The sequence below is a fragment of the Lepus europaeus genome, chromosome 5 (genome assembly GCF_033115175.1).
Source record: "Lepus europaeus isolate LE1 chromosome 5, mLepTim1.pri, whole genome shotgun sequence".
Lineage (NCBI taxonomy): Eukaryota > Metazoa > Chordata > Mammalia > Lagomorpha > Leporidae > Lepus > Lepus europaeus.
The window spans coordinates 70699850-70724921 of NC_084831.1; the positions used below are offsets into that span (position 1 = coordinate 70699850).

General features: G+C 38.0%; 1 protein-coding gene across 6 annotated transcripts in view; it reads left to right on the plus strand.

Annotated features, from left to right (window-relative positions):
- Nucleotides 1–25072, plus strand: part of NEXN (nexilin F-actin binding protein) — a 62787-nt gene that overhangs the window by 20743 nt on the left and 16972 nt on the right. For 3 of the 6 annotated variants that reach the window (XM_062191605.1, XM_062191601.1, XM_062191600.1), the window contains exons 2-10: nucleotides 1363–1438; nucleotides 2793–2984; nucleotides 3603–3681; nucleotides 3764–3912; nucleotides 9992–10033; nucleotides 11195–11392; nucleotides 11492–11668; nucleotides 14358–14546; nucleotides 18175–18372. In XM_062191605.1, the coding sequence (XP_062047589.1) occupies nucleotides 1412–1438; nucleotides 2793–2984; nucleotides 3603–3681; nucleotides 3764–3912; nucleotides 9992–10033; nucleotides 11195–11392; nucleotides 11492–11668; nucleotides 14358–14546; nucleotides 18175–18372 (1251 nt within the window). In that variant the 5' untranslated portion in view covers nucleotides 1363–1411. The remainder of the gene's footprint in view (nucleotides 1–1362; nucleotides 1439–2792; nucleotides 2985–3602; nucleotides 3682–3763; nucleotides 3913–9991; nucleotides 10034–11194; nucleotides 11393–11491; nucleotides 11669–14357; nucleotides 14547–18174; nucleotides 18373–25072) is intronic. The other 3 variants (XM_062191604.1, XM_062191603.1, XM_062191602.1) reach the window with 2 other exon arrangements.

The window sequence follows — 25072 nt, forward strand, 5'->3', positions numbered from 1 at the left end:
AGTGACAGTTTATCCAAGAACAAAAGGATGAGGAGGAAGTAGCTAAGTGATAAAGGCATGAGAAGAACAGCAAGCCGGGGGAGTTGGCAAAGACTCGAGTTTGCCAGTATTTCAGTACGAGTGATAGAGTGGAAGGGAGGCGTGGAGAGAGACGAGGCTGTTGAGCTAACCTGCCAGAGTGTACTGCCTCACTGAGGGACAAGTGTAGCATGAGAAGAAAAAGGCCAAGGCGGAAACCCGGGGCAAACAACATCTAAGGGGAAGAAAGAGGTTAAGAAAAAGTCCTCAAAGTAGGCAAATTGTGAGAGACATCAAAGAAGCAGGGGAGAGTGGTGTCAAAGGATCAAGAAAAGGGGATCTCAAAGAAAGAAGGGGTGATGGAGTCTATCAGTTGTAACAATGCATTGAGAAGGAGAGGTGTGTCCATTCTATTCGACAATATGCAAAAAACATTATTCTGCCCGTTTCATTTATAAAACTGAAGTTCATAGATGTTAACCAGCCTGTCCAAGGTCACATGACTAATATTTGACCTCAGCAGGAGCTCCAGTCCAAGTTTACCAGCTCTAACTCCAGTGTTTCTTCCACTGTCACTGTCGTCTTACTCTGTGTAGAAAATCAATAATTAACTACAAAATTATCACTAGGAAATAATGGAATATTTCCAACCAAGGTCATTAAGTACAAAAATTTAGTAGAAGCCAGTGGTTTGAGCTCTGGCTGCTCTGCTTTCAATCCAGTTCCCTACTAGTGTGCCAAGGAGAGCTATGGGTGATGGCTCAAGTGCTAGGGCCCCTGCCACCCATGTGGGAAACCCAGGTGGAGTTCCTGGCTCCTGGCTTTGGCCTGGCTCAACCCTGGCCATTGCAGCCATCTAGAGGGTAAACTAGCGGATAGAGGATTTCTCTCTATCTCTGTAACTCTGACTTTCAAATAATAAATAAATCTTTAAAAAAAAAAAAGAAAGTTGATAGGGTTATTTTAATATCAGAGAAGTCCAAGATAATGAAGTAAGAGGAAAATTTTACTGATTAAATAGTCAATTCAAATTGAAAGATCTTACATATCAATATAATTATATTATAATGTGTAGGAAATAAAAGAACATGAATTACACAAAACAAGAAATTGATATTCTAATTGCAGAATACACATTCTTTTCAAGTGCACTTTAATGTGTTCACCAAATTTTTCTGGGGTCTTTTAACACCATGCACCTCATGTACACTTAATCTTGGGAAAAGGAGCTGAAGGTTATAGCAATTTATTACTTGCTTGCCTTTTTTGAGAGACAGCATGCTCTTTGTATTTATAAAAATATATAATATTAAAATCCTTATACAATATTAAAATATTTTTCAGGTGCAAAAATATATAGAGCTTCATCAGCCCAAGACCACACAGAGCAAACATGAATGATATTGCCCAAAAGGCTGAGGTAAGTCTCAAAGGTTTAAAAAAAATAAAGAGAAAGTGGGGTTGGCTGTAGAATTGCTGAAGGGACACTTGTGTGATGGAAAGATCATATTCAGGAATTCACAATAACAACATTGAGATGTAACACAACAAGATACAATTCAGGGACTGGTTTGGGTCAGTATTTTCATCTGGATTCTGATCTAGGGAACATGATTACCAAATTTGTGAATGACAGTTAAAAGGAGTATAAGATCTAGCATCTGGAACAGAATTTTAAATGTCCTGATGAATCTTAGAAATTATTCTTTCAATATTAAAAAAAATACACTTGACTTATGCTCACAGGAGACAATGGTCATTCGCTCTAGTTGTCTAGCAACTGCACTAGCATTTCTCTTAGCTTTTTTCTAGTTCTTGGCTGTAGTTACTAACAGTTGCAGTAAGACGCGCCCCCTTGATGACACCCCAAAATTATAAACTTAAAAAACCCGACTAGACCAAGGACACATAGTAAATTCTAAAATACAGGCTGGGTATGCCTCAGATTCATTCAGCAGTTGCTTGTCACTAGGCAGAAAGGTTTGGTGTGCTGCGGCACTGAGGTTTTCTTTACCGGAACGTCTTTTAGAAATTAGCTTCCTTTACAAAAAGACACCAAACATTTGCTTTCCTGGTTTTACAGAAGAGGGAGTTCTTCTACAGTCTTCTACCAGATAAGGATTTTCCTCTTAGGGGCTCCTACTGCTTACACACGTTTATCCTGGCTTAGGGGGGTTACAGAGGGGCAATCCAGCGTAATAACATAGATCGCTGCTTGCACATACAGGCTCTGGCGCTCCTCAGCCGTAATCAGGAGTGAAGGACTGGCCTTCAGGTTTGCTCATATTAGATATGCAGCCAGCAAGAACGTAGTATGCAAATTAGGCTTCAGACTTTAAAGCCTAAACTTTCGTTTGGTTGAACTGAAATTAGTCTTGGCAACTTTTAAGCAAGTGATGTAAAATCTGAATCTTTAATAATGGAGTAGGACAATATGATGTATGTTGTTTTTAATTAGATTGCAGTATTTGATTTTTATGCTTTACTGGCCTTCAGGAAAATGCTTTACTGGCCTTTAGGAGAATGCTAGACTGAAAATGAGACTTCTTAAGAAGAACTTTATGTTAATAAGATTCCTGCTCTCATATTTCCTGTAATTTCACTCTTCATATTTAGGTTTTGGAAAGGATCTAATCGGGTTATGATGGTCCAAATAAAGGCTTCATACTCATTTCTGTTTTCTGTTTCAATAAGTATGTTTGTATTGCTTATTTTTATCTATCTTTATCTAATTTCTTCTTTTTTTTCCTTTCTCCTGTTTTCTTCTAATGAAGATTCTGCTTTCTTCATCTAAACCTGTCCCAAAAACCTATGTGCCAAAACTTGGCAAGGGTGATGTAAAGGATAAATTTGAAGCCATGCAGAGAGCCAGGGAAGAAAGAAATCAAAGGAGATCTAGAGAAGAAAAGCAAAGAAGAAAAGAACAATATATTAGAGAGAGAGAATGGAACAGGAGAAAGCAGGAGGTTATTTTATTTTATTTTATTCTTGTGCAAATATTCATTTTTAAAATTTTATTTTATTTATTATTTATGTTAACCATATTTCATATTAACTGTAACTAAAACACCTTTCTGTGCTTGTAAACTGTTTAAACTCTGGATATACAGTAGTCCCCCCTTTACCTATGGTTTCACTTGTCACTGTTTCAGTTACCTGCGGTCAACTGTGGTCTGAAAATACTAAATAGAAAATTATAAAATAAGCAATTATACATTTTAAGTAACTTTTATTACAATTTTTTAAATAATTATTCTATTTTACTGTTCATTGTTGTTAGTCTCTTTTTGTGTCTAATTTATACATTAAAATTCACCAGAGATATGTATGTATAGAAGAAAACATAGTATGTGTGTATATATATATATATATGTATATATAGAGAGAGTATCCATATATGTGTGTGTGTGTGTGTGTGTGTGTGTATATATATATATATATATATATGTCTTGTTGCTATCCACAGTTTCAGGCGTCCACTGGGAGTTTGGGGACATATCCCCTGAAGATAAGGGGGAGCTACTGTAGTGTTTCTTAGCCTAATTTTTGGACATATATTTATGTTCATTTATTTAACCATCTAGATGAAAGAAATGCTTGCTTCTGATGATGAGGACGAGGTCTCTTCTAAAGTAGAAAAAGCTTATGTCCCAAAGCTCACAGGTAAGAAACCTGAGTAGGAAGTTGCGAATGAAACTACCAGAGAAAGAAATATGGTATCAGACATTTTCTCATATATTCTTAGGAACTGTTAAAGGTAAATTTGCTGAAATGGAGAAACAACGCCAGGAGGAACAGAGGAAGAGAACAGAGGAGGAACGGAAGCGCAGACTTGAGCAGGATATGCTAGAAAAGAGGAAGATGCAGCGTGAACTGGCGAAGAGGGCTGAGCAGGTACACACCAACACTAAGTAGGTCTTGGCTTCAGCAGCTAATTGTGTAACATAGAACTAATTGGTATGTTGCTTAATTAAACCATTTGAATACACAGAAGCCTATTAGCTGCTAACCTGAAAATAAGATCTTAAGTAAAAATATTTAAAAATCAGATGCGTAGGAAATGAAGCACCAAATGTGGCTATTTTATGGTGGAATGGTGAGATGCCTTTTGTTACATGTGATGTTATTCTGTCCACGTTCTTTATTTTTATTGATGTTAGAGACTTTTACAAAAATGTTAGACAATTTCACATGTAAACTGTCACATGCATCTAACAAAATGTTGGTCTTTTAATAGCAATATTTAAAAATGCTGGTCCTTCAAAGCAATACTTTAAGTGCCTTAAATCCATTTGCTCTGTTTCATTCAGTTTTCACTATGTTTCTAAAAAGAAAAGTGACAGGATACGCAATATGTATACAATTCTTGCATGCCAAAGAAATTTATTTATCCCAGTTTTGTAACTAACCACTTTTATGGCACAAATAGCCATTTGTGTAGTGGCTAATGATAACATAAGCCAGGTGAACTGTAAAAAAGAATGGAAATTTCCTGTATTTTATTTTACACTTCTTTTTCTGAAGGAAAAATACTGTATCCTACTTCCCTTTCTAGTCATTAAAGATTAGTATTTATTTTGCAGTCAAATTTCATGAGAATAAAATTATAATATTGAGTATTATTATAAATTATATTTTATAAACAGTTATAGAATTACATTTAAAATTATACTATTAATTATAAATAAATACAATTATAAAAATAAGTAATTAAATATACGGTGTTTGGCAGAAAATAATGAGTACATACATTGGTATACATATTTTGAGATTTGCATCCGTTTCTAGCACTGATATTTTCTAGATTTTAAGACACACTACCGCCCCAAGAATGGAATATGTAGGCAGTGATTTCTCAAAGAAAAACTGTGTGCATTGAGGAGATGTACTTAAATATGATGAAAGCATAGGATTCTTAGAGATGGAAGCAAGATTATGAAAAAGAACCACTTTAGCAGCTCTAAATACTTTCTACATGGCAGGGTACCACAGATTCCTGGTTAGTGATTTTTTTTCTTATTCAATCATTTAAGAATATGTAAATAAACGATTAATAGTTATTCCATCTTGTAAACACATAAAGCCTAACTTTAAAATCTAAGTATGTTTTCCATTCAAATCTAATATAACTTAAGGTATCTGAATATAAAGTATGGCATGGCTAGTCAAATGGAATCTTCGTGTTTGTTTGCAAAAACCCACTTGTACAAATCCATGTATAAGAGTGCTATGAAAGGAATTTCTGGTGCAGAAGTTTGGCGCAGCAGTTAAGACACCATTTGGGATGCCTGCATACCATGTTGGAGTATCTGGGTTCAGGTCTTAGCTCTGCTACTGATTCCAGCTTCCTGCTAATGGTCATCCAAGAAGGTAGTGGTAATGGCTCAAGTGGTTGGATTCCTGACACTCACTTTGGGAGTCTTGGATTGAGTTCCTGGATCCCAGCTTGGGCCTGGCCCAGCCTTGACCATTGCAGGCATTTAGGGAGTGTGCCAATGTATGGGAGCTATCTTTCAAGCTCACAAAATAAACAAACAAAAGTAACTTTTAAAAAAGGGAAAACAATGTGATATAAATTTTTTTAAGATTTACTTATTTGAGAGGCAGAGTTTCAGACAGAGAGAGGGAGAGAAGGAGGGAGAGGTCTTCCATCTGCTGGTTAACTTCCCAAATGGCCACAGTGGCTGGAGCTGGGCTGATCCAAAGCCAGGAGCCAGGAGCTTCTCCCAAGTCTCCCATGTGGGTGCAGGGGCCCAAACACTTTGGCCATCCACTGCCTTCCTAGGCCACTAGCAGAGAGCTGGGTTGGAAGAGGAGCAGCCGGTACATGAACTGGCCCCCATATGGGATGCTAGTGCCGCAGGTAGAGGCTTAAGCTACTATGCCACAGTGCTGGCCCCTAAATCAAATTTAAAAGGAGGGGGATTCCTGAATCAGGAGGTTGACCTCAAAGATAATTACCATTTCTGATATTCTAGCTTTTATAATGAGTTAAAAATGAGTAGATGTTGTAGACTATATGTTGAACCAAAGACCAATGAGATTTGGGAAGAAACTTAATTTGATATTATCTGGTAATCTTTGAGGATACCCTGATGGAAAAAGTTAAAGTCTATCAACTTAGGGGCTGGCACCGTGGCTCACTTGGTTAATCCTCCGCCTGTGGCGCCGGCATCCCATATGGGCGTCGGGTTCTAGTCCTGGTTGCTCCTCTTCCAGTCCAGCTCTCTGCTGTGGCCCAGGAGGGCAGTGGAGGATGGCCTGAGTCCTTGGGCCCCTGCACCTGTGTGGGAGATCAGGAGGAGGCACTTGGCTCCTGGCTTTGGATCGGCGTAGCTCCAGCTGTAGCGGCCATTTGGGGGGTGAACCAACGGAGGGAAGACCTTTCCTTTCTCTCTGTCTCTCTCTCAATGTCTGTAACTCTACCTGTCAAATAAATAAATAAAAATCTTTTTTTAAAAAAGTCTATCAATTTAGAAAAGGAGAAGTTATTGGTGAGGGAAGGAGGTAGTAAAAAGAGAGAGGAGAAAACGAAGTTGATTTGGGGAGGAACAAAGGGAGTTAGTTTTCTTTCCATGAAATGAGAGAAATAGTTGCAAATCCATTCTTCAATTGTAGCTTCTGAAAGTCATAACATTTAAAAAATATTTATTTTCATTTTATTTGAAAGACAAAGAGACTGAGAGAGAGGGAGAAAGGGAGAGATCTTTTATCCACTGATGCTCTCTCCAAGTGCCTGCAACAACCAGACTGACACTAGGAGCTGGAAACTCAATTTGTGTCTCCTGGGAGTGGCAGGGACCCAAGTAGTTGTGTCATCACTGCTCTTCCCAGAGTGCTCAGTAGAAGGAATGTTGTATTCAGAAGTGGAGCAGGAACTGAACCCAGGCAGTCTGATAAGAGATGTCAGAATCTCAAGTGGTGTCCTAATCACTGTGCCAAATGTCCACCCCATACTAACTGAACTTATGAATACCTGTTCTCGGTGAGTATACTGTTACCATGGCCACTTAGACAAATTCATCTTTTTCTTTGTTTATTGAAAAATTTATTCTGATTTTGTTGTTTTGGTAATGGTTTAAAATAAAGAAAGAAGGAAGCAAAACCAAAAATTATCTATATACTTTTACCATAACATAATAAATAATAAAGATCTGGGAAAGTTGTAGCAGCAAGGTAAAGAAACCCGGGATCAAAAAATTTAGTATTAGGGGACTGGCTTTTGAGACATAGTGGGTTAAGCCTCAGCCTGTGATGCCAGCATCCCATATGGGCACCAGTTCAAGTACTGGCTTCTCCACTTCCAATCCAGCTTCGTCCTAATGTGCCTGAGAAAGCAGCAGAAGATGGCCCAAGTGTTTGGGCTCCTGCACCCATGTGGGAGACCTGGAAGAAGCTCCTGTCTTCTGGTTTTGGCCTGGCCCAGCACTGGCTGTTGTGACCATCTGGGGAGTGAACAGAGAATGGAAGATCTTTCTCTCTTTGTTTCTCCCTCTCTCTCTCTGTTAACTCTGCCTTTCAAATAAATAAATAAATCTTGAAAAAAGAAGAAATTTAGTATTGGGACAGGTGCTGTGGCAGCAGTGGGTTGAACTGCTGCACAGAACTCCTGCATTCCATACAGGAAGGAGTGCTAGTTCAAGTGCCAACTACTCTGCTTTTGATCCAATTTCTTGCTAATGCACCTGGGAGGCTGGAGGTGATGGTTCAAATACGTGGGTCCCTGCCACCCATGTGGGAGACCTGAATGGAATTCTGGGCTCCTGGCTTTGGTCTGCCCTAGCCCTGGCTGTTGCAGGCATTTAGGGAATGAATCAGTAAATGGAAGATCTTTCTGGTACTCTGCCTTTCAAGTAGATGAAAGTAAATAAATAAACATTAGGGGAAAGAAGGCCTAAAGGAAAAGATGAAAATTTTGGGAAAAAGTTGATTTTAGTATTTCTCCTTTACTCTCAGTGTCTGACTTCTTCCTATATCTGCTGGATCTTTTTGAGAGATGAACATGGTTTTAGTGTTGTCAGTATTCTTTTGAAGAGAAGTAATTCTGTAATTATTTTATTATAGATCGTTAAAAATTTTCTTGGAGGAGGGTGTTTGGCTTAGTTCATTAAGCCACTGGTTAGGTTGCCTGCATCCCACATTGAAGTGACTGGGTTCAGTGCAAGGTTCTGGCTCCTGATTCCAACTTCCTGGTGATAAGGACCTAGGAGGCAGCACTGATGGCTCAAATAATTAGGTTCCTTGCCATACACATTGGAGGATGGGATTGAGTTCCTGTCTCCCAGCTTTGGCCCCCTGGCTGATGAGAGCATTTGGAGGAGTGAAACAGGGGATGGGAACACACATACACTCTCGCCATCTCCTTCTCTCCCCCTCCTTCACTTTCTTTGCCTTTGTCTGTTGAAAACAAGAAAATTTAAAAATGTTTCTCAGTATAACCCATCTTCAATAAAACCTTCATCATTGACATAGTAAATAGTGTAACAAATAATTCTGTACCAAAGCAAATTATCCTAACAAAATTATTTCATAGAGAACAAAGTTCTTCTGAATAAAACTACAGGGGGTGGGGTGTTTGGCACAGCAGTTGGGACGCTGTCTGAAATGCCTGCATCTGATACCAGAACCTGCTTCAAATCCTGGCTCTTCCACTTCTTGCTCAGCTTCCTGATAAGGCTTATCCTGGGAGGCATCAGATGATAGTTCAAGTGGTGGTTCTCTGCTACCCAAGAGGGAGAATGGGATGGAATTCCTGGCTCCTGGCTTTAGCCTTGTCCTGTCTTGGCTATTGCTGACGGATGAAAGATCTCCCTTCTGTCTGGTTCTCACTCAGTCTGACTTTCCAATTACCAAAACAACAAAAATGAAAGTAAGCTGGAAAAAAGCCAAGTTATTAAAACATAAACATAGACTAAAAAATAAAGTACTGGTTCAGAATAATTTATTTTTCATGAAATTGGGCATTTTAATAAAATGCACTACTTTTTCCTGATATAAGGTTTTAATATATTTTTTCTAATCTAAGGTTCAGTCATGACAGGGAAAACAGAAACAGAGTAAGATGATGAGAAAACAGAGACTTGGCCATTCCGGTTTCTAGGATGAGCCATGGTACAACAAAAATCCCTTAAACTGCATGAGGAACAAACTACTTTCAGACTCTCCTTATTTTTAAAAGTCAAATTAAAATAAAAACGTCCTGAAGTTTTATTCTTTGATGGTTCCCATTTTCCCTTTGCGTATGGTCCCTCTTCCTGAGATCTTGAACATTGCAATATTTAAGTCGCCTATCTCCTCTCACTTCTCATTGTGCTAAGTATATTAGCTTGCTCTGCAAGGTAACTCCTGAAGTTTCTTATGAGGAACGGTCAACTGCTCATTTTTTAATGAGGGCCTTTTCCATTAGATCTGACCAAACTATAGAAAAAATTTTCTGACTACCAGAATTATTTTTCCTTCTAAACTGGCCTGTAGCTTTCACCAACCGTTGTTATTGTTTCAGTTATATTTTTGCCTCATGTTTAAATTGTGAAATAGAATCGTGACGTTTATTTGATTGTTAATGATAGGTTTTCCTTTTGCTAGGGCAGGGATAGAAAATGAAGAAATGTTTCTGTGTATTTCAGTTCAGATTGCTAACTGAATTGATAAATGCTGTTTGTAAGCTTATAGCCAGATAAATAAAGTTTGGTCTGTTATTCAATTTCCAGATTTACAAAGGTAGGCTTTGTTTAATATTTTCTTAATATGTTCCCTGGATATGTATATTGATAACAAAAATTCAAAAACTAATATAAGGTATAATCTTCATTTTAAAGGACATATTTGGCTTATTAGGAACAACATAATAGGACTTCAAAAATTATACATTTTAAAGTCTACTGTCACAACTAAATGACTTTTCAGTTGTATGTTTAAAAGCAAAGGGCAGAAATCTGATGTAATGTAATGATATGACATTCTCATTCAATAGATTGAGGACATAAACAATACTGGAACTGAATCAGCATCAGAGGTAAACAGACATTTCCTTTCATGAAACATTCACCTACAATTATCTGATCACAAATTATCTTTTAATCTAAAAAATAGTAAAAGGGTTTTTGTTTTACTCTTTTTATTATACAGGTAGGCATAACAACAACCAAGACAGAAGGATGTTTTGCAAAGCAAGATCATACTTTTACAGTTTTAAACACTATAGCTTAGTGTTTTTTAAAGAAAAGTATGTTTTGCTTTCATAAAGACAAGCCTCATTAGTCTCAGTTCGGGATACTCTGCCAAGACTATGTATTTCTTAAACTGTTACTAACAGCTGAGATTGCTAAAAGCTAACGTTTTTAAAAGGCATTTTCTTTCCACCTTTTGTCTTCTTTCCTCAGGTTTCCTGGTAGTTTGTGTTTTGGCTTTCACATACTAGTAGAGACTACAGTTGTCTACAGATTGCCATGAAAGAATGTTCAACAGTCACAAAATTTTAGTCATCTCTTTTAATCTAACAGAAGAAGTAAAAAAAAAATCAAACAATTTGATGGTGGGCCAAAACTTACAGCTACACAAATTGGAAGCAATTTGATTTTAGGGATATAACTTATATATGACTCTTCTCTATTTTTTAAAATAAAGGCAACAATAGATCATGTAATAAAAGTAACTCAAATAAAAATTCAAAGACAATACATTTTAAAATATTTTAATCAGATGAAATTTGTGATGCTTGGAAGTACTATGTCTTTTTCTCAGAAAATATTAGTTATATTGTGTATCTAAAAGTTTGCATGGAGAGAAAAATCATGGAGCAACTATTTGTATTTAAATCTACCCACCCTCAAATTGATTTAGAGTTCACTTATAGTCACATTACCTTTTGCTGGATTAATGCATGGATAGTTAAATGCAGGCAATTTCATTGTAGTTTTGTTGTTTGAGCAGCTATATTAACTCCAATTTCTAGGAAACAGAATACTTCTTGAACCTTGTCTGCAATGGATTTCAATAAGATTAATTCAATGCACAGTGAATTTAGAGAAAGCTATTTAAAAGTATTTTATAAAAATACTTTTTTGTCCCTTATAAGAGCAAAAGTAACGAATTTCAGCAATGATGGAGGTAAAATCCCATTAAACCTAAATTTTGATTGATAAGAAATATACTAATTATCTACCTTATAAAACAGGAAGGAGATGATTCACTACTTATAACAGTGGTGCCTATCAAGTCATACAAATCATCTGGAAAAATAATAAAGAATTTTGAGGACCTAGAAAAAGAACGAGAAGAGAAAGAAAGGCTCAAATATGAAGAAGATAAACGAATAAGATATGAAGAAGAACGGAGATCTCTCAAGGAAGCAAAATGTCTTTCACTGGTCATGGTAATTTTTATCTATAAGGAATAAATCAAAGCTGTTTGGTTTAAGTTAATAGCACTTCCCATTATGACTAACTGGTGGGCTTTTATAATGCTTTTTTAGGATGATGAAATGGAAAATGAGACAAAAAAAGCATCACTTTCTCCTGGAAAATTGAAACTAACTTTTGAAGAATTGGAGCGACAAAGACAAGAAAACCGAAAGAAGCAAGCTGAAGAGGAAGCAAGACAACGTTTAGAAGATGAGAAGCGTGCTTTTGAAGAAGCAAGACGGCAAATGGTAAATACACATATATTTAAAACTTGCATTTCTTATCAATGAAAGTATCTGGCTTTAGAGAACATTCACTAGAATAAATTCAAGGAAATTTTCTATGTAAAACTGTTCGAGTTTGAAACTGTATACATATTCCATATAAAATATATATGGATTTTTTCTAGTTTTCACTTTGGGCATTTTACCCAGTATGCTTTAAATTTTTGTTTTTATAGGTTGTTAGTAATATATAAATATGCAATGAACCTGGCTTATCTATCTCTTAGTTTAGCCTGCAATATATTTATGGTATGAGTATAAGACATTTTCAAGTCTAATTATAAGTGTCCATTTGGCTTTGGTTTCAGTCCAGTTTTCAAATATGTGAACATAACAACATAGTTTACTATAAAATATGTGGTTCTATAAGATATGGATGTATATATCTATCTAGTGTATTGGTTAAGAGCATTGATATTTTGAGTCATACTACCTGGATTCAGATATCAATCATTTATTAACTGTGTAACTATGGCAAATTAATCTCTCTAATGTCTTAGTTTTCTCATTGGTGAAATGGCAGCAATGACAGTGCCTACTTCTTAAATGGTTAAATGAGTTAATACTGGAAAAGCACTTAAAATAGGGTTTGGCACATACTAAGTGTTTTAAAATGATAACTAATGCTATTATGCTATTTATAGAAGTTATCAATAAAAAACAAAATTGAAGGGCTGCAGTGTTAGGCTACGGCCTGCAATGCCTCCAGCATCCTATATGAGTGCTGGGCTGAGATCCAGCTGCTCTGCTTCTGATGCAGCTCCCTCCTAATGTACCTGGGTAAGCATCAGAAGATGGCACCTGGCACCTCCTGGGAGACCTGGATGGAGTTCCTGTCTCCTGGCTTCAGTGTAGCCATTTGGGGAGTGCCTCTCTCTGTAAGTGCCTTTCAAATAAATAAATCTTTAAAACAATTGAAATAAAACACTGATTCCAAATCACATTTAAAAAAAAAAAGATTTATTTATTTATTTGAGAGGCAGAGTTATAGAGAGAGGGAAAGAGATTTCCCATTCTCTTGTTCAACTGACTTCAGCAGTTGGGGCTGGGCCAAGCCAAAGCCAGGATCCAGAAACTCCATCCAAATCTCCTATGTGGATGCAAGGGCCCAAGCACTTGGGCCATCATCCACTGCTTTCCTACGTGCATCAGCAGGGAGCTGGAGTAGCTGTGCCTTTAGAACTGGCGCTCATATGGCATCCGCACTGTGCCACAATGTTGGCTGTCAAATTACTTTTTAAGATTTTGAAATGGAGAAGTGGGTGTTTGGCCTAGCAATTAAGATGCTGCTTGGGACATGTGCATCCCATTTCAGAGTACCTGAGTTTAAAAACTAGTCTCTAGTTCCTGATTCCAGCTTCCTGCTAATAGGGACTCTGACAGGCAACAGGTATTGTCTCAGGAACATGGGTCCCTGCCACACACATGGGAGACCTGGATTGAGTTCTTGGCTTCCAGCTTCAGCCTTGGCCTAGTCTTGGCCATGGCAGGAATCTGGGGGAGAGAATTAATGGATGGGACATGTGTACCTTTGTGTATTTGTGTGTGTGTGTGTGTGTGTGTGTGAGAGAGAGAGAGAGAGAGAGAGAGAGAGAGAGAGAGAGAGAACTTGAAGATGGAACATCTATAATTTTTTAAGTTAATGACAACTTTCTTGATTAGTTTTCATTAACTATATTCTAAGGATTACATCTCAAAATTTTTAATTTTCTAGACATTTACTTGAAAATGTTATTACTTTCAGGTAGTTATAGTTGCATAATGTCTAACAATTTAGTTGTCACTGGTGGTCAACTTAATAAAGACATAGAGATATTGTGGAGGCTGGAGTTGTGGCACAGAAGGTTAAGCTATCACTTGGGATGCCACATCCCATGTTGGAGTGCCTGGTTTAAGTCCTGAGTGCTTTGCTTCCGATCCAGTTTCTTTCTAATGTATCCTGGGAGGCAGCAGATGATGGATTAAGTGGCTGGGCACTTGCCACTTGTGTTGGAGACTCGGATGGATTTCCTGGCTCCTTGCCAACCCTGGCTATTGAGGCCATTATGGGGAGTGAACCAGTGATGGGAGATCTTTCTCTACCTCTGTCACTCTGCCTTTCAAGTAGATGAAAATAAAAAAATTTTAAAAGAGAAATATTGTTAATTAATAAAACTATAATGCTGATTTTAATTTAGTAATAAAATTTTAATTATAAAATCATGAAACTTGAATTTTACATAAAACAGTTTCAGATAAGTTTTTACCTGATTCATATCATAAAAACTATTATAATTCAAGGTAAAAAAACTATGGAGGTTATAAAATGAGAATTTTATTTTACTATCAAAGAGATCTGTAGGCATACTTTAACCACAATTTAAGTATACACACACATTTTATGTTTGTTCTGAGAGAGTAAATGTTCAATAGTGACTCCTCTAAATTTTTTAAGTATATTACTTTTTTTATTTAAAAAGTTTTACTTGTTTGAGAAGCTTTAACTAGAGCTCATCTTTGATAAGACATTAAAAAGGAAGAAGATTTTGCTTAAATGTATTAATATATGAAAGCACTCCTGTATAGATTAGCTAATTCTGCACCTTTTTGGCTGATAATTCACTCCTGTCTTTAATGAATCTCAATTCTTATTATGAGTTGTTTCTGTTGTTAGGCAAATGAAGAGGAAGAAAACCAAGACACAGAAAAAATTTTTAAAGGATACCGCCCTGGTAAACTCAAACTTAGTTTTGAAGAAATAGAAAGGCAAAGAAGAGAAGAAGAAAAAAGGAAAGCAGAAGAAGAAGCTAGAAGGAGGATAGAGGAAGAAAAGAAGGCATTTGCTGAAGCAAGGAGAAGCATGGTAAGACAGAATCTAACAGGATAATGACCCAGCTTTTAGGGTGTGTTTATAGAAATGCTCAGGCTCTTGGGAATACTTGATTATTTTTGGAATCTGTGTCAAGAGTAGACACAGACAAATAGGCTTTAGTCTCCCATGGAATAACACCAGTTATTTGCTCGAATCCAAGTGTTCGTGGGGTTCTGACTAAAGTGCCATGGCTGTAAAGGACCGAATATTATCTTCCTTCTCTGGGAAGGCATGTTTTCCAGAATGTCTCTGTTCTCTCCTCCCCTTTCCACACCCCCTCTTTCCTACCTTCATTCCTTCTTTCATTCTTTCCCATCTTTATTTTCAACTTTAATCTCATCCAGCATACATTAAATGGCCAGAGCAATTTAATGTAATCATAATTATTTAATTCTCGGAAGTGTTCACTCTTGGACACTGATGACTATCATGAGGTTCTACTTCCTGTAATCTATAATGTTTATAAAATGTATAGGTAGTTATATGACAAACCATTTTCAGGAAATTTGACATGCGAACACACTGCATCCCCTTCTTGAAACATTTTTACTGGCTTCAGTAATATCATAACCTGATCTTCTTCTTCTGCCTGGGAGAGCCATAAACACTGAAGTCTAAGTATTAATTTGGCCTGATCATTATCCAGATGCTCAACTCAGAAATTTGGGAGCCTGAAACTTTCCACTTTCTCATTCATACCTCCCACTCAGTTAGTCAATAAATCTCATTTAATCTACTCCAGAATCATCCTAAAATCTATCATTTCCCCTATTTTTTACTGTCATGGATATAATCCAGGTTACTGTTTTTCCTTGCCTGGGGCCAACTCCTAATTGTTTTCTTACCTGCAATCCATTTTTTCCTATAAGACCAGGAGTGATTTTTTCTTTTTTAAAAAAAAAATTATTTTTTTCTCATTCTATTTTAATTATGTAACTGGTTGACACCCTTTTCTTTTATTTTTAAAGAAAGATTTATTTTATTTATTTGAAAGATAGAGTTACAGAGAGAGGTAGAGACAGAGAGAGAGAGGTCTTCCTCTGTTGGTTCACTCTCCAAGTGGCCGCAACACCTGGGGCTGGGCTAGGCTGAAGCCAAGAGCCAGAAGCTTCTTCTAGGTCTCCCAAGTAGGTGCAGAGGCGAAAGCACTTGGGCTATCCTCTGCTGCTTTCCCAGGTGCATTAGCAGGGAGCTGGATTGGAAGTGCAGAAACCAGTACTTGAACTAGCATCTATATGGGATGCTGGCACTGCAGGCCAGGGCTTTAACCTGCTGAGACACAGTGCTGACCCCCTTTTATTTTAAGATTTGTTTATTTAAGAGGTAGAGCTACAGAGAGAGGAAGAGACAGAGAGGTCTTCCATCAGCTGGTTCACTCCACAAATGGTCACAATGGATGGGGCTGGGCCGATCTGAAGCCAGGAACCAGGAGCCTCCTCCAGTTCTCCTACGCGGGCCCAGGTGCCCAAACATGTTGGCCATCTTCCAATGCTTTCCCAAGCCACAGGCGGAGAGCTGGATCAGAAGAGGAGCACCAGGACATGAACCAATGTCCACATGGGATGCCAGCATCACAGACAGAGGCCCACAATGCCACAACGCCAGCCCAGAAACCCTTTTTCTTGACCCTTCGTGAGGCTGATTATTGTTTCAACCTTCAGGACGACCTAGCATGCTTCCTTTTCAGAAGGGGCCTTCCCTGATCCATCTCCAAGCCTGTATGCTATGTCAAAGCCTCTCCAACTCTCCTTTATTCACTTGTTATACTTACATAGTTACTTACATGATCTTGTAATGTATTTGTTTCTGCACTTATTATGTTTCTCACTATGTGTCTTTCCACTTGAGCTAGAATGCATACAATACCTAGTCCTATACACCATGCTCAATAAATGCTTGTTTAACTATTAGAATCATTTACCCAAGTAAAGTCAAGCTCTAAAAACAAATTTGTTACTACTTTGTTATTTTGACTTAATATTTTCAACTTCCATTAAGCAGAAATCAAAAAGCTTTTACAAAAAATTTATTTATAATCTTGTCCTTATATATCATTTTAGCTTCATTTCATGATTTTTCCCTAATCTGCTATACTTGTTCTAAATGTACCAAATTTCTTTCCATTTCTTCAAAATGAGAACCTCTGTGCCACCACAAATACTGTCTGAAACATATCCTTTTCATCTCTCCCTATCTGTTTCCTAACCTTCCAGTTCCTCTGGGAAGATTCTCCTGATAATAAGCTTCTGTGTATGTGGACAGCATTTAGTACTCCCCCACTAGGTGAGCCTGAGGCTGGTTATTAAGCACACCCAAGTGGTACAGCTCTGAGTGAAATAGATTACCTAAGTGTTTGTGCAGGAAGCGATCCTGAAACCATGTTGTATGTAGCAGGTAATCACTGACTCACAAATGGTTTCTACATGGAAACCTGTAGGCCATGTCACACTTGAGGTCAAAAGTACCTCCAAGTGATAGAAAAACAGAATTAAAGAATTATTTTTTATGGTAAAATGCATTCTAAGTCAATAATTTAAAAGCAAAGTTTCTTTTTGCAATTTAGGGATTACCTATACACAGGGAATAATAATGTAATAATAAAATGAGCACTGAAGTTTCCCATGGTGTTAGACACACTGAAGTGTTTTTAAGCTTTACTTAATCCTCATGACAACCCTATGAAAGTTGTCACAGGTAAGGGAATTCAGACTTAAAGAGGCTGAGTAAATTGTGAAGTGAAAGGTACTTATTTAAATATTGTTTATTATTTATTCAAATTATTAATGTAAATGCATAAAATTACAAAAGTGCAGTCTAAGGTATTATTTATAATTTTATTAGATTTTAAAGTTTGAATCTCAGTTTGACCCCATAATATTTCTGTTGACTTTAGACAAGTTACTTTTTAGTGCCTCAGTTCCTCATCTATAAATTGAGGAAATGCTAAATACTCTTATGAGGATACTTCAAAAAGTTAGTAGCAAATTAGAATTAAAGGTATGAGTTTATTTTGGTGAAGAAAATTTTTGATGCAAATTTTTTTCAAAACACATGGAAATATGTATTATGAAAAAGTATGCATATATTTCAAAACGTTTAACATCAAAATTCATACTTTTAATTCTATTTTTCCATAAACTTTTGAAGTACTCTTGTATTATTTAAAATTAGTCTGATAGTGAGTAAATCAATAGTGAAGTCATAGCATAGAGGGGGATCACGTCTGAGTATGGAGAAGTGATGATGCATTAATGCATTCAGACAAGATCGTGAACTATTTTAATTACAGAATGGAGATGCATTTTAAACCAATTTCCTCAATTTTAGAAAATATTACTAATTTGAATCACTCATAGTATAAATACAAGTATTTCTCTATATACATTGAAATGGAGAATAGATGGTTACTATTTCCCCCATAACCACAAAATATCTCAGCCTTACATTTTGTAATACTTTTTCCCTATTTGCTTTATGCTTTTCAAGTGAACTTAGGTCTCTTGGCTTTTAGTTCAAAGTAAAACCTTTCTATTCAAGTAATCCCAGTTTCTAGAGACAAATACTCCCTTTTTAGTCCGTATTATTCTGGCAAGACTGACAATAGAATTATTTTAAATAGGTACTAGATGATGACTCCCCAGAGATATATAAAACAATTTCTCAAGAATCTCTTACACCTGGAAAACTGGAAATTAATTTTGAAGAATTACTAAAACAAAAAATGGAAGAAGAGAAACGACGAACAGAGGAGGAACGGAAGCATAAGCTAGAGCTGGAGAAACAGGAATTTGAACAATTGAGGCAAGAAATGGGAGAGGTAAGATTTTAAGAAATATATATTTATATTGCACATATTTAAGCTAAGTGGTTTGACTTGTATTTAAATAACCTTGTTAATAATTATTCATATAAAGGATACTTAACATACTCCTATGAGACATTTACTTGGTGTAGGTGGCAACCTTGTTATGGGTATGAGGGTGCTTCAAAAAGTTCATAGAGAAAATTAAAAGATAAGTTATTTTCATGTAAAAATTACTTGAAACCCATGCAAAGGAAAAATTAAAAAAATTTTTTTTCTGAAAGTTAGAGAGACTTAAAGAGTCCTATCTGCTATTTCACTCTTCAAATGCCTGCAACCCAGGCTGAAGCCAGACGCTGGGAACTCAATTGGAATCTCCTATGTGATGGCAGGGACTTAACTGCTGAGCTATTAACTGCTGCCTCCCAGCGTGCACATTACCAGCAAACTGGTTTTGGGAGCAGAGCTAGGAGTTCAACCCAGGCACTTTGATAGAGGATATAGGAATCCCAAGCAGCATCTCAATGTCTGTGTTAAATTCTTGCATCATAGTCTTTTTTTTTTTTTTTTTTTTTGACAGGCAGAATGCACAGTGAGAGAGAGAGACAGAGAGAAAGGTCTTCCTTTGCCGTTGGTTCACCCTCCAATGGCCGCCACGGCAGGCGCGCTGCAGCCAGCACACCGTGCTGATCCCAAGCCTGGAGCCAGGCGCCTCTCCTGGTCTCCCATGCGGGTGCAGGGCCCAAGTACCTGGGCCATCCTCCACTGCACTCCCGGGCCATAGCAGAGAGCTGGCCTGGAAGAGGGGCAACTGGGACAGAATCCGACGCCCTGACCGGGACTAGAACCCAGTGTGCCGGCGCCGCAAGGCGGAGGATTAGCCTGTTGAGCCGCGACGCCGGCCTAGTCTTTTTTTTTTTTTTTTTTTTTTTAACGATTTGATTTATTTATTTGAGAGGCAGACTTACAGACAGGGAGAGGGAGACAGAGAGAAAGGTGTTTCTTCCGCTGGTTCACTCCCCAAATGGCCGCAATGGCCAGAGCTGGGCCAATCAGGAGCCAGGAGCCAGGAGTTTCCTCAGAGTCTTCCTTGTGGATATAGGGACCACACAAGCATTTGGGCCACCTCATGCTGCTTTCCCAGGCCATAGCAGAGATCCAGATCAGAAGAGGAGCAGCTGGGACATGAACCGGCACCCACATGGGATGCCGGTGCTGCAGGCAGAGGCTTAGACCACTAACTCCACAGTGCTGGCTCCCTCATAGCTTTTTTTTTTTTTAACTTTTATTTAATGAATATAAATTTCCAGTGTACAGCTTATGGATTACAATGGCTTCCCCCCCCCCCATAACTTCCCTCCCACCCGCAACCCTCCCCTCTCCCGCTCCCTCTCCCCTTCCATTTGCATCAAGATTCATTTTCAATTCTCTTTATATACAGAAGATCAATTTAGTATAAAGATTTCAACAGTTTGCACCCACATAGAAACACAAAGTGAAACATACTGTTTGAGTACTAGTTATAGCATTAAATCACAATGTACAGCACATTAAGGACAGAGATCCCACATGAGGAGCAAGCGCACAGTGGCTCCTGTTGTTGACCCAACAAATTGACACTCTAGTTTATGGCGCCAGTAACCATCCTAGGCTGTCGTCATGAGTTGCCAAGGCTATGGAAGCCTTCCAAGTTTGCCGACTCTGCTCATATTTAGACAAGGTCATAAAAGACAGAGTGAGGATAGTAACCAATGATCCTAAGAGTGGCATTTACCAGGTTTGAACAATTATACAGCATTAAGTGGGGAAGAGGACCATCAGTACACACAGGTTGGGAGTAGAGCCATTGGTGGTAGAGTAGAGGTTATGATTACAAAGGAATGAGGCCCAAGTGCACTAGACAGGGCCTAGAACAAAGGACAGAGTCATTATTAGAGGAGCTAAGAAAGGTGCTGTCTAAGCTACAATTAAGTTTTCTGATTGAGAGGCAAATAGAACCTGATAGAAGGGGCTTGATAATAATCTGGTGGGCTTTAGGCCTTGTAAATTCAGAGGCCCAGACCTATCTATCTCTTCACATGGGGTATATCCTAAGGGAGGTGTGAACCTCCTAGGGGAAGGCACTCTGTTGACTTTCATTACTTGGCTGGCCTGGGAGGAGAGCTAGCCAGGTAAAGGCAGGGGGCATCTCTAACAAGAAATTTACAGTTCTGCCTGCAATGTTGCTGACCCTACTTGACCATCCCCTCAGCTGCAGTGGTCACTTTGGAAGTTGGGCTGAGTGAAGGGCTTTTCAGCTTAGAGCCAATAAGATCTGTGGCTCTGACCTGGGCATCCTTCGACTCCAGGGCAGGTCCATTTCCAGTGATCCAACTCTTGGCAGAGCTGCCAGGGCTCTTCACAAGCTGACTTCTGCTGAAGCCCAGGCTTACCACTTTGAAAGCCACTGCAGTGGACTGGCCTGTTGGGTCTCCTTGAGGGCAGATCACTGTACAGATCAGCCATTAATAGGCCTGCCACCCATTGCTTCTGATGCCGAGCTTTCTTTTCCTCCTGGTTTGTGTTAAAGCAGACCAGAGGATGCAAGTCAAGGGAGTGCCCGTTTCCCATCTCTAATCTTCGGTGGCCTGAACTACAAGTCTATAGTCACAGGCATGTTCTGTAGTAGTTTTTCTAAGGTAGACAATGCCCGTGAGGAAAATTATATTCTCACTTTAAAACTTTCTTTCCCTTTGGTCTGAAAGGGAGGTTTTTTCTACTTACTGTATACTTCGCTGATGGCGAAGTGAATCTAGCTATGAGATTATTATTTGAGTTCTTATTTTGGCTATGCTATTGCAGAAAAATGTTAGCCATCTCTTTTATAAGGTCTAAAGATTAAATTGTGCATCCTACAGATTCCTTCATAATAGAATTAGTTTCCTACCTTGAAGAGAATAGAGAAATGAAAGAACAAGTTGGGCTTAGAATAGAGAAATGAGGGAGCAAGTCCTAGATCGCTTGCTGACAATAGCAATATCACATGAATACTTAGCAAACCGTTTCAACCATTAGATAACAACTTAAGAAAACATTTACCAGAAGGTTCAATGCCTTCTATAAATTTTAAGAATCATGTATTTGAAAACACCTCTTAAATATCTAACATGGTGTAGTTTGTTTAGCCAGTAAACTTAAGCACAACCATCTAAAATGTTTTTAGTTTCTTTCTACCAACAAGTCTAAAACATATGATACACAGATTCAGGTCCCACAAATTAAAATGTATCTTTGATTGATTTTAGCAGCTTAAATTTATGGACAATCTTATCTATAAGCCATTTAAAATAAAACTCTTAATAAAATTTCCCCATGTGGACATACAATATGTACACACATATAATATAGCATAATAGACCAATATAGCAATTTTAATAATAGCTTTTAAAATCTTTAACTCTTTTTGTAGATTGCCAATTGATTTGAATTGCTTTTTGTTTTTAGTAACCTCAGTTAACCATACTTTCTCTCAGTTGGTACTGTTAATACATTATTGGCTTCATCTGTTTACAGAGCCATCCCAAAGTACTGAATACAATAAAAGTGGCTGGAAAAAGTCCATAGGAACCTATAGGAGGACAGCTAAACACAGAACCAACAACGCTTTAGTTTTATGAGCAGCAGATCATATATAACTGTGGATGACAAAAGACTTTAAGTCGCCATGTTTAAAATTATAAACTCATCAACCAACAAGAGGCACTTGCTTACTTCACAGTATTTTTGAAAGCACCTGTAGGATTTTACAAGTATTTAACCCTTTAGGCCTCTGGGGCTTTCTCATTAAGATAACTATCATGTCTAGTAACACAAGATCATTAGACTTTTTAATTGTCAAACATTTGTATTAATAGCATTTTCCATTATAGAAACTTAAAGTCTGGTACCACATCACATCTTGACAGTCCTTCTAATATACTCCAAATAGACTGATTAGTTGGTGTCTCTATAAGATGAGAGACATAGGTCCTTCGATTTTTTCAGTTGGGCCCAAACTGGAAAAACCAAAGTCCAGGATTTACTGGAAATTTTAGAGACCAGATTGTTTGAAACTTTGATTTTTTGAATGCCTGTCAAGAATGCCAAGAAGGCTCAAAATCCAAAATATCTGGTTGAAATAAGATTTCTTAAAATCATGACATAACATAGACCAAATTTGATCATTGTTACAAGGTGATTATTCAAATTTTTGAAAAAAGCACATATTTAAATAACCCATAGCTCTTAATAAAAATTCAGCTGTTTTTGAACAATTAGAATTTAACAGACATCAAGAGAACATAATAGATTACTTTAACACATTGCTTTAACAGAGCATCAGAGTTTAATTCTATGTCAAGGAGAAATTGAGCTTCCTGTGATCTTTTGCTGTGAGGTTTCCTTCCTTTACCTTCTTTCATATTGGTGACCATGTTTCTGTGTTTCTGTGTGTAAGACATCTTTAAGCATCTTTTGCAGGGCAGGATGAGTGGCAACAAATTCTTTCAGTTTCTGTTTGCTATGAAAAGTCTTAATTTCACCTTCATTCACAAATGAGAGCTTTGCAGGATATAGTATTCTGGGCTGGCAGTTTTTCTCTCTTAGTACCTGGGCTATGTCTCGCCATTCCCTTCTAGCTTGTAGGGTTTCTGATGAGAAGTCTGCTGTGAGTCTAATTGGAGATCCTCTAAGAGTGATCTGACGTTTCTCTCTTGCACCTTTTAGGATCTTTTCTTTATGTTTCACTGTGGTGAGTTTGATTACAACATGTCGTGGTGAGGATCTCTTTTGGTCATGTTTATTAGGGGTTCCATAAGCTTCCTGTACTAAGATGCCTCTGTCCTTCTCCAAACCTGGGAAATTTTCTGCTAGTATCTCACTGAAAATGCCTTCTAATCCTTTCTCCCTCTCCATGCCTTCAGGAACTCCTAGAACCCGAATGTTGGGTTTTTTAATAGTATCCTGTAGATTCCCGACAATATTTTTTAGATTTCTAATTTCTTCTTCTTTTCTTTGGTTTGCCTGTTTCCTTTCCTGTTCTCTGTCTTCTAAGTCTGATATTCTCTCTTCTGCTTTGCCCATTCTGTTTTTAAGGCTCTCTAATGTGTTTGTCATTTGATCTATTGAACTCTTCATTTCATTATGATTTCTAGTCACTATCAGAATTTCTTGTTCCACTAGTTGTTTCATTTCATTTTGATTCCTCCTTAATATTTCACTTTCACGAGAGAGATTTTCTATCTTGTCCATGAAGGATTTCTGTAGTTCAAGAATTTGTTTTTGAGAACTTCTTAATGTTCTTATCAATTTTTTGAGATCCGCTTCTTGCACTTCTTCGATCTCATCATCTTCATAATCTTGAATTGGGGTGTCTTTTTCATTTGGGGGCGTCATAGTTTCTTCCTTGTTCTTGTTAGCTTGGTTTTTGCGTTTGTTGTTTGGCATGTTGGAGATATTTGGTTTCTTCACTGTGGTGTTTTTTCTTGTTACACTATGGCTCTATATTAAGTGGACTGTCTGCTTTCAGTGGAGCCTTAGAGGCTTGAGATGAGTGTGGACTGAGAGCTGTGTTTGGTTCCTCAGGGTTGAGGGTGTGTCAAGGATGACACTCCCAGGTTAGGTGTGGTAAATCTCTCTTTCTTTTTTTGATTTAAAAGGGAAGTAATTCCGCACAGCTGAACGTAATTGGTGGTAGTTAGCAGGCAAATGATATACCCAGAGGAGCCAGAGATCGGAAGCTCTTTCCCAATGACCACACAGGGAATCTCTGCTGCCCTCAGTGTGGGCTCCAATTCTCCTGCAGTCTCCCACTGGGTTGCCAAGTAAGATGCTAATCTCCTGTTATTTCACCCCTCCCCACAGAGTCAGGTTTTTCTGCTAGGCTCAGGGCTGGTGCAGACCTGAGGTCGCCCTGCTTATGACGTATGTCCAAAATGGCGCCTGCTCTGTCTTGCTCGCCTTTGAGAGGTGAGCGGAGAGAGAGAAACTTGTGTCCGTATCAGTCACTTTTTTAATTTTTTTTCTCTCTCTTCTAGTTAGCCTGGTGAACTTTTCCCCACGGAGTTTCAAGCCTCGTTCCCTCTAGCCTCCTCTTTCCGCTTGCCCGCTAGTATCTCGGGCTATTGAGGTTCGGCTCACCTCGCGTTCCAGCGCTGGTGTGTTGAGTCTGCCGCTGGTGTCCCGAACTTGGGCTCCCACGCTCTCCACGCAGGTCCACTGTGAATCACTAGTTCCGGAAGAGTTTCCTCTGCTGTTTCATCCTCTACTCTTCCTTGACCCTGCAGTATCTCCACTTATATTAAACTTTCTCTCCCCCCGGACTAAGTGTGCTCCCTGCCTATTCCGCCATCTTTGAGCCTCATAGCTTTTTATAATAGGCATTTTGTGTGATGTTTTTGAATACTCTGTGTCAAGGATTTCAAATTTTTGCACAAAAATAAACGTGTTTTGATTCTATTTTGCCACAAATTTTTTGAAGTAGCCTCCTACTTCTAGTCTGCTATAATTCTACTCCTTCCTTTCTAGTAAAAAAGAAAAATGCATATTTGCAAAAACTAGAAAAAGTGAAAGAGTTTCTCTTATATCACTTGCTTGAACAAAGAAATTAAGGTGTATGTCACATTATCAACTCTGCCACTCCTCTCCCACCCCTTCCCCTTCTGTGAACTCTGCCTGGAACTCTAAGTTATCTCCAAGA